The sequence below is a fragment of the Embiotoca jacksoni genome, unplaced genomic scaffold (assembly GCF_022577435.1).
Source record: "Embiotoca jacksoni isolate LCO1_2020_lvr unplaced genomic scaffold, fEmbJac1.0.p SCAF_11, whole genome shotgun sequence".
NCBI lineage: Eukaryota > Metazoa > Chordata > Actinopteri > Embiotocidae > Embiotoca > Embiotoca jacksoni.
In genome coordinates this window covers 5216308-5232385 of record NW_027185241.1, presented here as the reverse complement: position 1 = coordinate 5232385, position 16078 = coordinate 5216308, and the positions used below count along the sequence as shown (strand labels likewise).

The window sequence follows — 16078 nt, the reverse complement described above, 5'->3', positions numbered from 1 at the left end:
TGGTCAATAGTGGAGAACAATATTTTGGAGTTCCCAGCATTCTCTGTAATAACTTTAGAAAAGTAATCCTTTCTTGCCAGACGTATTGCTTTGTTATAGGAAGTCAAGGCTTATTTGTATATATCACAGTGAACTGTGAGTCCAGTTTTCCTCCACTTTCTTTCAGCTGCCTGTCAACTTCTCCTGTTCTCTTTCACACTGTTATTGTTTAACCATGGAGAGATGCAACCAGTCGACTTCTTTCTGACCTTTAAAGGAGCAACAGTATTTAAAACAGACGAACAGAATTTAGCTTTAGCCCTTGCATCAAGGAGTCTCTTTTGAACCAGATTTTCCCTTTTAGTCTGTGGCATGGTTACAATCACATCATAAAATATACAGTGATGGTCAGAGATAGGTAATTCACATACTGAAACATGATCCATGTGTAAACCTCTTGTTATCACCAAGTCCAGAGTGTTACCATGCTGGTGGGTGGCTTCCTTTCTATGTTGGGTCAGTTCAAAGCTGTCAAGTACATTTATAAGCTTTATAGCTTTGTGGTTGTTCTTGTTATTAACATGAATATTCAAGTCTCCATTTAGAATGAACCTATCATATCTGGAGATACCTAGTGAAATCAACTCTGAGAGTTCCCGCAGAAATAATGCTGAGTACGTTGGTGGCCGGTATACTGTGATGATTAGTACTGTTGATTTAGCTTTGAGCTCAAGAGCAAGATATTCAAATGGTGTAAATTCACCAATGTCAATGTCATTGCACCCAAACTGTGTGGAGAAGATGACTCCTCTTTTGTTTTGTCTTACTGACTGATACAATTTATAGTTAGGAGGACGAGCCTCTATCAGTGTTGCTTCACCACTTCAGTGTTGTTAAGCCATCTTTCAACTAGGAACATACAGTGCAAACTTTTATTAATTATAAGATCATTCACCAGAAAAGATTTATTGGCCAAATATCTGACATTGAAAAGAGCTAATTTCAACTGGAGACCTGACAGAAGGCTGGTTGTGGCTGACCATTGACAATTTTGAAATTACTGAAACAGGTACCAGATGGTCTATGATTGTTATGACGAGTGTGACCATGCCACCGGCTGTTTAATATCACCGGTATGTTGGAAGAAGTGGCATGGGGTCAGTCTCAGTTCTGTTCTAAGCTTGAGTGGTGATGTTCACGTTTCTTGTTGTCTAATAAGGTAGAAATTTTCCTTCAGCGTGAGCTGGCTGGTCTCAGCTCGACTCAAAACGAAAAAAATGATTAAAAATCCTGTTGGTCGTGAGCAAAGGTTTCTCTCCTCCTGTGCTTGATAGTACTTCTCTTAGAAACAATATTTGGAAAACTAGCAGATTTGACAAAAAGCGCAAAGCACAGCTAAAGCAGAGAGCAAGCAGAGGGCTGAAGAGAACACATCTGCACTGTAGCGTTATCCCAGTTCTAGATCAACATGTAAGAGTAATACCATATAAGTGGACTGACAGAAGTACACAAATCGAGTCACAGCATTTGCCTCCAGTACTTGAAGCGGGCCGGTACTCACCTGTACACAGTACCGGTACTTCTACATTTTACTCTTTGGTGTACAATGACTTTTTCTTGCACATCGGCATATCTCAAAAACTGCCATCACTCTTTACTTCCCTCTCCATACCAGGTTATCTAGGCAGTACATAAATTGCCCAGAGGGCACTACATGATGTTCACCTGTTCCTGTTCTCACTGGCTGCTTTTATGTCAGTAGTTGGTCTAAGTAAGTTTACCTTACAATAATGTAAGGTAAACGCTCCAACAAAGCACAAAAAGGACAGAAACCATGTCAGGCGATGACACAACAAAGCTTACAAGTCACATCCTAACCAAGCAGTACTAACTACAGGCTGGGAGCAGCAAGCTAACGTTAGCAGCACTGCTAGCAGAGAAGAGCCTGTTGATATGACGATTGCATCAGCAAAAACACGTGGCTACAATTCAGTTGAACCCAGAACACACCATGCGTATGTGAGCATCTTATTGGTTGTTTGTACTCCAAAAAAATGTCAGTGCTTGCTGAATTGTTTATTCCACTTAAATATCTGCTTGCCTTTATGTAATCATTGTTACAGCAACACCAGTTACTTTGAGTTCCAGCAGCAGCAGTATTTGTAGTCCTTTACCTCGACTGGTGATGCTCTCCTGGTTGACCTCACTCAGGTGAGCCACGCTGCCCTGGTTTGATCCTGATCGCGGACTCTCACCATCCATCGATGTCCATGCCATCAGTGTGGCCTGTGAGATCGCAAACTGCTGCAGGATACCTGAAGTCGGAATTCAAAGGACAAGTCCAAAATAATTGTTAAATCCTGCATCATGTTTAATTGGCTGCATATCTGGCAGAAATCCCAACAAGTGAGGTGATGGGCACATATTTTTTGCTGATGACAGTTAAAAGACTCTGTGGCGTGCCTGCCCTTCTCTCTGTGTTTGTTTCCAACCTGCAGTGAAACGAGCCTCCTTCTCTCCGTCACTGAGGTCACTGTAGGCGTCGTTCTCCAGCCGCCGCTCCTTTTCCCGCTCCTGGGTAGTGATGCGGGGCGCCGGGACGCCCCCTGGACCCACCGTCGACATGCCCCAGTTTTGCCATTCGATCATGTGAGCGACACGACCTTGGGCCATAGCTGTTGGCTTGGTCACTCTTTCCTTCATTGTGCGTGAGACTCCTAGCAGAGGAGAAAGACGTGGGGCAGAGGAAGTAGCAGAGGAAGAGAGGATGGTCAAATTAAACAAGATGGGAGGAGAATATGGCAGTGGGAAGAAGAAGTGAAACATTGGAGGTTGATACAGGGGTGATTAGATGAGTCGAGGAAGGAGAAGAGAGTGAAGCAGCGGGTAGGTTGTTTGGAGATCAAGTGGGGGAGGAGCAGATGGACAAACAGAAAGAAGGGGGGGCAGACATAAGGTAGACATGTTATTATCAAGTGTGTACTGCTGTTGGATCAAGGAGGCTGTGATGGCCTATGGAAATATGGATACCAAGTAGGGTTAGACTGATAAACTGGGAGGTTATAATTTGATAGTGTCTGGGATGTTTAAATATCCCCAAAAATTGCTTCTTTTTTAATTTTTTATTAAAGATTAAATATCTTAATATAATATTAACTATTGGCTGTTTTAACACAGACAAACTAGTGCAGAAAAACATTATCAGTCAAATCCTACTAATCAAATGTCTGTGGTTAAATGAGGGTCTTCATGAGCATGGATTATAAGAATAGCTAAATGACAAGGGTTGTGGAGGTGACATTTGTGTGTTTAATGAGAGGAAGCCATCACCTGTTCAAAGAGCAGGGAGGAGAGGAGGCAATGGATGTGTCTTGTCTGACAAAGGTGCATCATGGGATGGAGCGGGCTAATTGGGGTGAGGTGGCTGTGTGGCATGAGTAATGACAGGTTGGCTTGTTGACATGATACCTTTTTCACACCTCTGCTAGGCTGCGCTGGCTAATCAGAAAGCTCCTCTCTCTTTCTCTTCCCGCTGTTTGTCAGAAAACTTGACTCAACGCTGTTTAACATAAAAATTTTTTAAAGAAGAAATACATTTTCTGCTACCATGCCTAATGCCAGCTCACATCTGCATAATGGCTGAGCTCCATATTTGATGTGACCAACATACGATAACACACTGTAAATCCCTGGTTGTTTGATTCTCTCGGATGGTGGCGCATGGAGATGACATTTATGAATAAATTATAGGATAAATCAGTACCACACCATACAGTACAGCGGCTGCAGTTCATTACACTGCACTGCAAGGCGTTGTATGGCACTCAAATAAACTGCACTGCACAAAACATCTGGTTTAAACCAAAAAGAGAGAGGAATGCACTGAAAGAAAACAAGCTATATGATGATGCATCGTGTGTGTTGTGTTTTTCAGGCTGAATTCGTCAATGACTCATGAGGAGCCATTGACGACTGATATCACAGTGTGGGGAGGAAGTGAAACAGGGGAACCCGTTTGGGGTACCATGCTGACTTCAGCGCCCGCTGAGGACGGAGCCAACATGGGGTCGTTTACCAGTTACAGCACAGACACACACCTGACACACCTGACAGAGAAGACTTAGCCAGAGCCCCGATGCCATAGGCGTTTGAATTCCTCTTGAGCCGAGGCAGGATCGATGTGGTGTCTTCCATAGACAGCTAGAGTGAGAGAGGAGAGAGGAATGGAGGAGGGGGAAAAGCGTGGAGAAAAGGACAGTGTGGATGGTGTGTCAGGGCACACGAAGCCATCGAGACAGTGTGTGTTAGAGAGAGGTGAGTGGAGTGGAGAAGTGATGGAGATGTTGGGTTATTACGACAGACAAAATCTGCATTACCCAAATCTTGATTTCCAGTTACTACGTGCTTTTTAAAATCTGATTCTGATTTTGAGTGTGCTCAGTACCGTGCACCAGTACGATAAACCGCAGAATCGACTGTAAAGCTGAGGAGGTGGGGGGTGGGGGGTGGGGGTCGTGGGTCGTGAGGGGGAAAGAGCTGATCGCTAAAGGGTGATTTAAATCAAAACAGGCAAAAGAAACAACTAGATCGGGGAAAGAAAAGTAGTAGATGAAGGAATGATGCCACAACACTTACATTGATTCCTTCCCATGAAAATTCTGAACGTCCATGCTGAGGAAGAGAAATAGGAGGAGAGAGGGATGGAGAAAGAGTAAGAGAGTGACAGGACAGAGAACATTGACATGCATCGGAGAGGGAGGGAAACAGAGGGTTGATTGCACATCAGACATGCAGGGGAAGAAATTTAGGAGGGGGAGAGGAAAAGAAGAGAGACAGATACACAGGATTTTCCAGGAACGAGGAGAGGCAAGAGTCAAGGACCAGAATGACAGGGAGCAGGGAGGGGATTAAACAGGGATCAGTTTATATTTGCTTAGTTATGTACAGCAGAGTGAATATGCTATGGATGAATGGGTTTCCTCTTCAGTTACATGTGTTGCCAAAAATATTGAAAGCCCCTAGAAAATTGTGTGTGAGAGAGAGAGATGTTGACTGCATCTGATGCAGCAGGCAGACCGGGGACTGAGGCTAACATGAGGAAGGGGAGTGTGTGTGTGTGTTCATGTGTGTGTGTGGGGGGGGGGGGGGGGTAAAGGCAGATGCAGAGGACAAAGCAGATAAGCAGCAGCCTCTGCCACACTATTTCTCTCTATCAGCTAGACTGACACTAACTAGACAGGGGACCCTGGTGGGCTGCTGCGGTGCTGTGGACCTACACAGACAGTCAAAAAATATGTTTGTCCCCAACATTTACCACACATATTTTCTCTCGAACTGTATCTTTATTTACAGAATTTTGTTTGTTATTCGTCTTCGCCTGCTACAAAGAAACATTTCTCCATTTATTATTATTTGGATACCTGCAGTGTGTATTGCAGTACCTTTACTTCAAGGAATAGTTTAACTTCATCACTTTCATGTTTCACTGATATCATTCTCATATCTATAGAGTTAATATGAAGCTGCTGCCAGCAGCCAGTTTACTTAGTGTAGCACAAAGACTGGAAACTTAATGATTTAAGTCAAAAGTACAATATTTTTCTGTGGATTGTAGTAGGGTAACACTGACCTGGTATCCTCTAGTGGAAGGATGGGTGTATTGTACACTTAGTTGTGATACCAGGTTATAATTATCAGCACAGGTCAATAGACAAAATTCTAATGATTAGGTCACTTAATGCTTGGTGACAATAATGAGATAATGAGAGCGCGATTACATCAGCTACAAGCAGCACATATCCAGATCCCTCATGTTAATCAATATCAGCCTCTTCTCGTCCTTTTCTTCACTTCTTTCTTTCTTGTAATTCTATTCTTTGCTCCCACTTCCTCCCTTACCAGCTCTCTGCTCTGCTCTCTCACTTGCTTTCTTCCTATCCTTTCACAGGAGTGGATGTGATGGGAGATTTAACACACTTGAGTGGTAAAGCTGGGCCCCTTGAAGCAGCTTTTCCTATGTTCTTGTCCAATAGTCCTGACAAGGCTGATGTATATGTGTGTGTGTGTGTGGCTGCTTTTTTTTTTCTTTTTTTTTTCCTTTCCACAGGACCGAAGGGCATTTTGGGGCACAATGCATAAATAAATGATGCAATCAGTCCACAGTGCATTTGGTGGAAAAGTAGAGTTCTCTACACTTTAGTCCAAAATGGTTCCCTCTCCTGTGTCCTGTGTCCTGTCTCAGAGAGATCAGTTTTAGAGCATGGGATCAGTAAAGCAGCAGGAGAGGAGGACGAGAGGGAGATGGAGAGGAGAGGAGAGGAGAGGAGAGGAGAGGAGAGGAGAGGAGAGGAGAGGAGAGGAGAGGAGATATAGAAATAATGATGTGTAAGAAGAAAGAGGGAAAGTGATGGCTCTGCTGTTCTGCTTTGAACCAGCACTGAGCAGTGACGATGATAACAAGCAACAAACGTCCTAGCAGCAGCGATAAGCCAACCAAACCAGCGATTGTTCAGTCTTCCAGCTACGCCACCCCATCTTGGGCAGGGAAGTGTAGTGGAAACTGGGCGACTGACACTGACATGACGTGAGCTACTTTACTAAACTACTAGCGTAAGCACTGGCACTGTGAGCTACATAAAGCTAGTGGGGTGAGCTTCTGTAGCTCATCATGTAAGCTGCCTGTGAAACTGCTTTCAAGTCGGCAGCCATGTTGGTTCCTCAGGTGGAGTGGCAACAGTCCACTGTCAGAGGAAGTCAACAAGACAGATGAGTCAGATGCGTCGCTGAAGACTTACTTGCTCCCCATCCTTTTGGACTGGCACGCTATCTGCCGCTGAGAGCATTCGAGGAAGAGACAGAGAGACACAGGGGGAGAGAGAGAGAGATAAGGGAGAAGGAATGTTAATTTCCAGTGACTTCTACAAAATGTTCAAAAATCTAATCTTCGTGTAGCTCAGGTTAAAATGTAATAAGGGAGTTCTTTTTATCTCTTGTTCTGCATTTATTCCTCAAATATTGCTCCCCTTAACAATAATTCTTTAAGTTACAATAAGGTTCTAATAAAGCTGACACACATTACAATATATTTATACATAGATATATAGATATAGATATATACATAGATAAAGTAAAATGAAATAAAAAAGCTAAAACAAAAGAACCCTTCTCAGAAAATGGATGTTTCTATGAAATAGCAGGTTGAAATGCATTAAGTTTTTTTTTCATAAGGAACAAAGTATAACATGAAATGCAATACATTTACTGGGAGCCATATTCTTTAAAAGGTTTAGGCATTATTGGTAAGGGTTGTTCTGTTGGTATATTCAAAACATTCAAATTTCACACCTCTGATTTCTGGGACATATTTCTGAGTACTTTAAGTTCAGGGAATGAAGATGCCGTCAGATATAATCTGTGAATCAAGTTCAACTGTATTTGCCTGTATTTAATGTTGACTGGTAACATATACTCTTTTCAAGCAGCCACTGTCATTTTATAAGTAAAGATCTTTCCTAAGTTTTCTGTTTTGTTAAATTGTTCATGGTGAATAAGCACAATCAGATTGGTGTAAATGTGACAGGTCAGCCCCATCGATCTATCTGCTTCCTTTAGCTCTTGGGAACACTTTTTAAGGTGCCATTTAATTTCTGTTTTTCTGTGTTTCAGACCTGATATTGTACAACCCAACACCTCCCAGTCATCAGCATCACCTTCAGGATGTCCATGTAGATTCATCGGCCAGACCAATGAAGGAAAGTACAAAACTTCACAAAAGTACTTTACTTCAGATTTTGAGGTCATTTCATTTCCATTTTTGGCTACTTTATACTTCCACTCCACTACATTTCAGGGGGGATATTTTACTCTTTACTCCCATTACACTGATCGAACATTTGTATTACTTTTCAGATCATAATTTTACAAAACAAAACATGTGAAGCTTTTAAAACTAAACTTTATGGCGTGTGACCTCTTACATACTTTGAGTACATTTTGCTGGTGATACCTTTGAACTTTAAAGTAGGATTTAAAATGCAGGACTTGTAATTGAGAATTTTGCATTTACTTTAAATATTTTTATGCCCTTGTAAATGACACCTGCATTTCACTTAGTAACGCACCATTAACACTAAACCGCAGATCATACACAAAGCCATCCACCCATACTGTAAATGGGCCTCGTTTCAAATACACGCTCTCTGTTGGATAAATGAACGTTATTATCCCTCCTCGTTCCTGGCTGTCCAAATCCTAATTAAAACATTGGTTTAATTAGTGCGTCTGTACTGGTAATGGAGTTTAAACACAGCTTCGGTCTCTAGGTACTCCTCCGTATCAGAGGGTCTCTGCTCGGTGTGTGCAACTCTCAGAGGGGCTCACTCCCGTGTCAGCACTCTGCCTGTCTGTGTGTGAGTCCGTGTTTGCCTGTGTGCTGCTGAGCCAGTCACGTTTGTTTCTCAAAGCTGCATTTGGCAATCATGAGCGATTCCTCGGGACCTCTGAGAAACACAGAGTTGTTGGCTCTTTAGATGTCCAGTGATGTCTATGACCCACTGACCCAGTGATTCAGAAACATCAGCTCCACTCTGTCTCTGTTGGGCTCTCAGATATTACCCTTCCCTCTGAACTCTATCCAGTCACATCAGATCACTGCTAGGGCAGGAGACGAGGGACAGACTTCGTTCCGGAAATTGGCCGTCTTCACTCGTGCAGTGAAGTGCATGCAAACTATAAATAAGACCAGCTCAGTATATTTCTACAATTAATACTGTATTCACACCTATCATTCTCATTTCAGTAGTCGTTTTCTGTAAATACTGTGACATATCACCAGTCTGTGACCTTTAATGTATCCGAAGTGTTACTTCCAGGAGAGATGCAGTGTTTTACTGTACTTTCCTGGTCTGGTCAACCCAGTTTCTCTCAACCCACTTATGTGCAATTCTTCTAAAGTTAGCGTTCCTTTTGTTTTTCTGAATACCTCCGGATATGTCCACAGAAGCTGCATGAAGTTTTTGTGTGAAAAAATGCTTGGTTGTGTATTACCAGGGTAAATTTACCTTACAGCGAAACTCGGCTGATTTTATGAGTCAAAGCTAATTTACAGAGAGCGCTACACCACTTGTGACAACATTTGGACGGGCTTGGAAACAACACTACAAACTTAAGGATGTTTACAAGAAGGGGCTGAGAACAGATGCTAGAGATTTTATCAAAGCTTGACCTTCTGGGACAAAAAAGTCAGGATATATTTTTGTTTATATTAATTAATACTAAACTGCTGGAGTATCCCTTTTATACTAGATATTTTCTGGGCATATTTCCAAGTTAAATGAAAATGGTAAAATGATCAAGTCAAACTTCACTCCACTTTTTTCTGGATTACATTATAGTCCAATAAGGCCTCATTGGAGAAACATAACTTTAGGTACTGATGTCAAGGATCTGTCACTAACACTTTTAACAGTAATTCTTAAATCGATAATCATACTTCTTGTTGAATCTTATTTAGGCTGTGTGCAACATAGGGGGGGAGGTAGGATATATTTATATTCACACGCACGATTAGAAATGAACTTTGTGCGACCTCAGAAGGATTAGTCAGGCGTGTTTGATTTTTGGCACTGTGGATGGCAGTGTGAGGTGGTTACTTATTGGCTGATATCAGTTAGACAGGGAGATGTCTCATTTTCTGCCTGGGCGGGAGTGTCCCAGATTTCTTCCCCATCTGGGTTAAAAATCTGCCCTGCAAACACAAACTATACATGAGCATACATGCATACACACATGCAGCTGGCCTCCAGAAACATATAGTTTAATGCACACAGACTCACATGCCACCTTCTTTGTTCTTCTGTTTATCTCCATCCCTTTAACTTGCTCAGTCTCTCCTCTCCATACCTCAGCCTCATTTGGCCAATTAGCAGATTAGCAGTCACTCTCCCCACATATGAATCACAGTTCATGAGTTCTCTGGACTGCAGCACAAACTACCAGTGGGAAGCCGTTCAAGCCTTTACACAGTAATGGACCAGAAACACAATGTTTATACCTCTTGTTTAAACACTATATTATTATGTCTGATTGAGAGCAGCCTCATATTGCGTCGAAGCACATTTGTGGAGTGAGCCACAAGGGTTTGTGTTTCTATATGATGCTGTGATTAGTCAGGAAAGTATTTTTTTAGTTCTCAGAATATTCTTATAGATGATAGGTCAGTAATCATTATCTGAATGGCTTCTTACGCCATACCACACTGTATTTCTGCACTCGGGTAAGTGATGTTCTCAGGCTCTCAGCAGCACAGCAAGCAAATGCGTTATTCTGCTCCTCAGAAGGGAGGCAAGATTCCTCCTTGAGGAAACCGAAACAACAACAGAGCACATGACCAGAGCTCTGAGCCAGCTTTTCTTCCCCTGGCTCTCTCCCTCCTCCCCCGCACTCACAGCGGTGCGGCGCTGGATACCCCCCCTGCGGTCATAGGGGAGCCGGGCTTAGCTCAGCCGAGGAGAAGGCGCAAGGAGCGGTGAGGGGGTGGGGGATGCGGGGATTGAGGAGAAAAAAGAAGAGGGAGCAAATGCGACCGTGCGTAACGAACAACCAAAGATCTGCAGCGGATGTACTGTCAACTCCAGCTCTGGCTGTAGTGGCTTGATGGCTCCCGCTGAAGTGGGAAGCATTTGAGCGTCATCTGTCACTTTTACCCTCAGTGCCCTGCAGCAATAACAGCGACGAACCAGGGGGCTTGGTGCTTGTTTACCGTGACAGCTGCAGTAAGGCTGGTTGCCACGATGGGGTACCGGCTTGGAGAGCAGCCCTCTTGCAGCGATATGTGCAGATGCTGTTAAAGAGTTCAGTAAGAACACAGCTGAGGACCAGAGCCCAGATGGCTGCAGAGTTATAGATGGATGAAACTGAGCTAAGTCTGTCTATCCACTACATGCAGACAGTCTGACATACACTTACTGAGACTATCAAACACAGAGTTGCACTAACTTAGTGAAATGGGATTCCCAATTTACACATGACACACTTTATTGATCTGTAAGAGCATAAGTGTGGTTACAGCAGTCAACTGCATGCTGAGTGTGGTAACAAAAAAAAATTGCAGTATAATATCTTGGCACAGGTGGCTGCTGCCCAGCATCATAATAAATATTCTAATGGCCTGCTTTAGACTGATATGAAAAAATGGCTGCCATCTAATTCTATTTTGATGAATGGATGAAAACCTGGAGAGGAGGAGGAAATTAACTAGTTCAGAGAACGGCAGATATCACTTTGTATGCAGGAAATCTTGATTTTCTTGCTCTTTGATATTCAAAAGAGACTTCCCATCTTTGAGAAGATGGCCTTTTTTTTTTTTATCAGCGTTTAAGTGGTTAGTAGCTGCTGATAACACTGAGACAATCAGTCCCGGTCACACTGATGTTGAGCACATCCACAAATACACACAGACAGACAGACACACACACACACACACACACACACACACACACACACACACACACACACACATATATATATACGTACATACATAGACACACACACTCTGAGAGATCAAATTGTAGAGATGAAATTTTCTCCTTCACAGCATTATGTTTCAATTTCATAACTCACTCTGTGGCTGAGTCACATTGTTTACAGAAACGCCTGCCATCATGTGCCCACACACAGGCCTCTTATTTCTGATCTGCCACATACACACACACAAGCTCAAAATGATATATGTAAGGGCATGCACTCACACAGCTATATACATTTTGATCAATTCTCTACGCATAATAATCTCAGCTTGTAACCTGGTATCCAGCGACAAGGCAAACTATAATAGCACACATTAGAGGAAATGACAGACAGGCAGTCACACACATAAATGTGAAGTTAAAGACCCGATGCTACATATGCTACACTGGAGTCCTTGAATGTATAAGCACACCGTAACACACACACACATATGCTGACAGACACTCATACAGGTAAGGGTCACCAGATCCCACCATGTCTATGATACTACATCACCGAGTCATTCACCTTGAATGTGCTCTTGTGCTCAAGGCTTTTCCAACCTGGACGAGAGCCAATCAATCAGTCTCTGTCTGCCAGATTTGCCAGTTTACAGCCAGACTGCGAACTGGCAAATCCGGGACATGGTGTCAGTTTTGTGTGTGTGTGTGTGTGTGTGTGTGTGTGTGTGTGTGTGTGTGTGTGTGTGTGTGTGTGTGTGTGTGTGTGTGTGTGTGTGTGTGTGTGTGTGTGTGTGTGTGTGTGTGTGTAAAGGCATGGTAGCGGGGGTGTTTAGTTTTTTATTTAATGGCAGGGATTTCCTCTCTGCAGTAAAAACAGAGCAATGGAACAAAAAGTGTGGAGGTAACGGTGGTGCATACGCTACATTCACACCCACACACATCTTAAATATATTGGCAAGAGCACTATCTAAAAGACAGACGTAAACTAGAGGTCATTTACAAGTTCAGGCAACAATACTGTTCGCTAAAAAAAAATAAAATCTAAATTTAATTTCTAATATGATTTTCTACAAACCCTTCTTTTCTCTCAAATGTTAAATGTTGTACACTTTAACTAAATGAAATAATCTTGACTGGCCAAATGTTAATTAAAATCAGGAACTATATGGTCAAAGAAAAAACAAACACGATCACAAATATGACAGCTCTTGAAACTTGCAATATTGTGTACTACAAACACATTTCAGTCCCCTCATTACCAGAGAGGTCTTGAGGTTTCATGCTCAGCCTTCAGCATACAGACCCACAAACATAACCACAAATACTCCCACAAACTGACCTTTAGTGTCTACTGAATCAGTAAACTGTGTGCCGGCATCTTACCAAAGTTAAAGCTTTGAGGAAATGAAATCAGTAGAAGCCTGCTTAAAGGGCCGCACAACCAGGTGAGAGTCGTCGTCCCACATTCATATCTATAATTTCACCACTGCAGCCTGAACCATGACAGTTATAGTCACACTGCACACAATGCCCTAAATTATACAGTGATTAATGTTTCCTGCATTCATGTGGGTAGTGCAGCCTGGTAAATGGATATAGGGAAATGTTTCTAATGTGTGGCTTATAGCACAATAACAGTATTAGTGGCAGCACTACATCTAGAAATGTGATCAGCATCATGGTGCTGTAATAGTATTACACTGATAGTGTTTGGATGTAGGACTTTGCTCAGCATGATGGAAGCATAATGTAGGTACTGCACACGTGCTGATTCATGAAGAAAAAAAGTGGTTTGTAGTTATTTTGTTTTAGATTTTAGTGCCTGACTTTGTGACTGACAAGGTTAAGAAGAATGCTGCATCACAAGGCCTTCACCCTCTGAAGGGATGATAGATGGATGCAGACATTTCATCTACTGTACATCACTGCCCGTCTTCACCTGACCCAGTAACAGTGATGGTGAGGTGTTAAAACAAAAAACAACCATCAGCATATACTGCACCCAGTGAAATCATACAAAATTATGATGATAAGACCACAGTATCTGTAGACTAAACCTGTTGTTGGAAATGTTTTAAACTATCTACAAACTCACAAACTTATCAGTCTTTATTTTATTAGAACCTACATGTATCAGTGTATCATTTGCCACGATGCTGGTCTTTTAGCCTGGAGTTTTTACTGTCTTTTTGATGAGGGCTTTCTGTTTATAGTACATTTAAATGGCCTAATATTGGTGAATTAAGGATAGTGTAGATTAAAGCAAGTACACAACACCATTAAGGTAAAATAAAGAGAAAATTATTTTTTTTGTTACTATTGCTGCAATTAAAAATATACCGATATAGAATAGTTTGCTGCAGGAAGCTATGTAGCATGTCAACCTGCAGGGCTCAGACATATTAGAGACGTGATTTTTTGCAAAGAATAGACACCATCTATAGCAGTCTGTGTGTACAAACTGATATCGGAGCCTGACCACAGAGCTTACTCTCAGATATGGTGGGGCTGGAAGAGATAGTGTTACCAGAGGGCAGACAGATACATCAGGGCTACTCCCGTACAGAGACAGATCCAGTCCTGCTGCCTACTGCTCCTCCTGTTGATCTCTGCTTGGCAGCGTGGACTGCAGTTGAGAAGGCCGATCAATAGCACACACTGAAGCCATTCTCACCCAGGATAAACACAACCACGCCTCTCGACCGGCAGCACTGCTGCTCACAAGAAAATCACAGACTGAAGCTGCTTGAAAACGCCTGGTCTTCCTTCTCTTAAGCCCTGTTTGTTTATACATTCATCTTAGATCATAGTGCACACAGCTTGGTGTAACATCAGCAAACTGAAGGGAAATATTCTGTGTGGTAGATCTCTACGACATGGGACTGACAGCCTACAGTGTACTTATGCATATTCTCCTTTATCACAGCCCTTTATCACTAATCCCTGACTCAAAAATCAAATTCCTCTTACTGGAGCAGCCTTATTGAATTCTTAAGCTTCTGTGATCACTTGTGTAAAAATGAGCATCAGTATTCAGGTGGTTTGCGATCAGATTAATGTGGCACCTTTCAAGGCCTTCTGTCCACTTCAATCACATTATTTCCAACAGCTGGAGTCACTGACTGTGGGGTCTTCTGTCTTGACCTGAGTTTTGACAGAAGATCCCAATCTCCTCTGCTGCTATGCAAGGTATCAAATACTGTGATCCTAAAGGCCAGAGCTGCTTTAACACTGCTCCTGCTGTATTCAGTTCACACCTGCCTTCTTAACTGTGTCATGTAGTGCTCTTATTTTCTGCACTTGCATATCGTAGATATTTTTAAAATCCTCTTTATCAAGAATTTACATTTAGGTTTTTTTAAAAAAAGGTCGTGGAGGGGGTGATTTGCACAAGCACGATGGAGATCCTGCTGTCACCTGCTTCTGACATTGATGACCTCTGTAAATGTCTCCTCAGAGTGACACTGAATATGTGTTCAGACTCATGCTTTGCCATAAATATGTTTAAGAGTCCGGTGTGCTAAGTGGCACATTGATATTTAAAACCAAAACCTGCGTTCATTGTTACCTTGGAGCGTGATTCATGCAAGAAACTAAGATGTGTGAAGGACCTAGACTGCAACATGTCTGAATCATATTCATGCAAACAAGTGATTGTTTACACCTAAAATGATCGTTTCATGCAACCCCCCCCCCCCCACCCCCCAGTCTTTTTCCACTTCGCAGCAGTGCTGGTGTCAGTGTACGTTACATGTAAGCTACGGGTTTATCCACGACTGTCCTCACCTGAAAACTCTCATCGATGCCACACACTCTCGCCTACATGTATTTGCCCCTCCCTCTCCCCCCTCTCTCCATCGCCATCCGCCTGTCTCCCCTCCTCCCTGCCCGCCTGCCTGCACTGAAATTCTTCCTCTGCTGCTCGTTTCTTTATACCCCCCCCCCCCTATCCCTATTACTCATGCAAATAATAACAAACTGTGCAAACGCCCCTGACAATGGCATTATCCCGTTTCTCTCATTCTCCAAGCCATGCCTCCCTATAAATAAGCACTATTACAGCGTTTCCCTCTCCCGCCTCTCTCCCCTCTCCATCCCTCTGCCTCCTACACATACACATATACATACTGCCAAACAGCATCATAAATCAAGAGATGGGAGGAGGGAGGTGGGGGATGCAGCCACACACACACAGTAGCACATTTGAACACATATTGCCTCTGACATCTTGCCTGTATACTGTGGGCACCGCTTCTGTGACCATACATCCACAGCTTGCCCGCACACATCACTACGAGACAGGCAAACAGCTTGCATACACACACACACACAACAAACAGACTGTACCTATAGTCTTTACACAAACCCTTGCTCCTGCAGGACCCCCGTACTCTCCCCACTCCACTCCACCCCCCACCCCTCACCCCAACCTCCCTCTAGCCCGCAGTAAGAGAGGGAAGAGAAGCGGGGCTTACTCAGTCTCCTGGAGCCGATGCATCCCATGGTGTATTCACAAAGGCCCTGGACACAAGCGTGGAAGTGTTACCCAGACACCGCGCATTCTCCTTCTTCCTTCTGCGTCTCTCTCTTTCTCTTTCGGCTCTAGCTTCTTTTTCTTGCTCTCCTGTGTT

At 43.0% G+C, this 16078-nt stretch overlaps 1 protein-coding gene across 5 annotated transcripts in view; it reads right to left on the bottom strand.

The window, feature by feature from the left end:
* The window catches only part of fam131bb (family with sequence similarity 131 member Bb), a 27869-nt gene extending 11791 nt beyond the window's left edge, over window positions 1-16078 (bottom strand). The window contains exons 1-6 of one of the 5 annotated variants that reach the window (XM_069142524.1): window positions 15923-16078; window positions 6774-6811; window positions 4615-4650; window positions 4086-4179; window positions 2472-2696; window positions 2154-2294 (exon numbers count right to left, since the gene is read on the bottom strand). In XM_069142524.1, coding sequence (XP_068998625.1) covers window positions 2154-2294; window positions 2472-2696; window positions 4086-4179; window positions 4615-4650; window positions 6774-6811; window positions 15923-15950 — 562 coding nt within the window. In that variant the 5' untranslated portion in view covers window positions 15951-16078. Of the gene's footprint in view, window positions 1-2153; window positions 2295-2471; window positions 2697-4076; window positions 6212-6773; window positions 6812-15922 lie in introns of those variants that run through there. The other 4 variants (XM_069142523.1, XM_069142525.1, XM_069142527.1 and 1 more) reach the window with 4 other exon arrangements.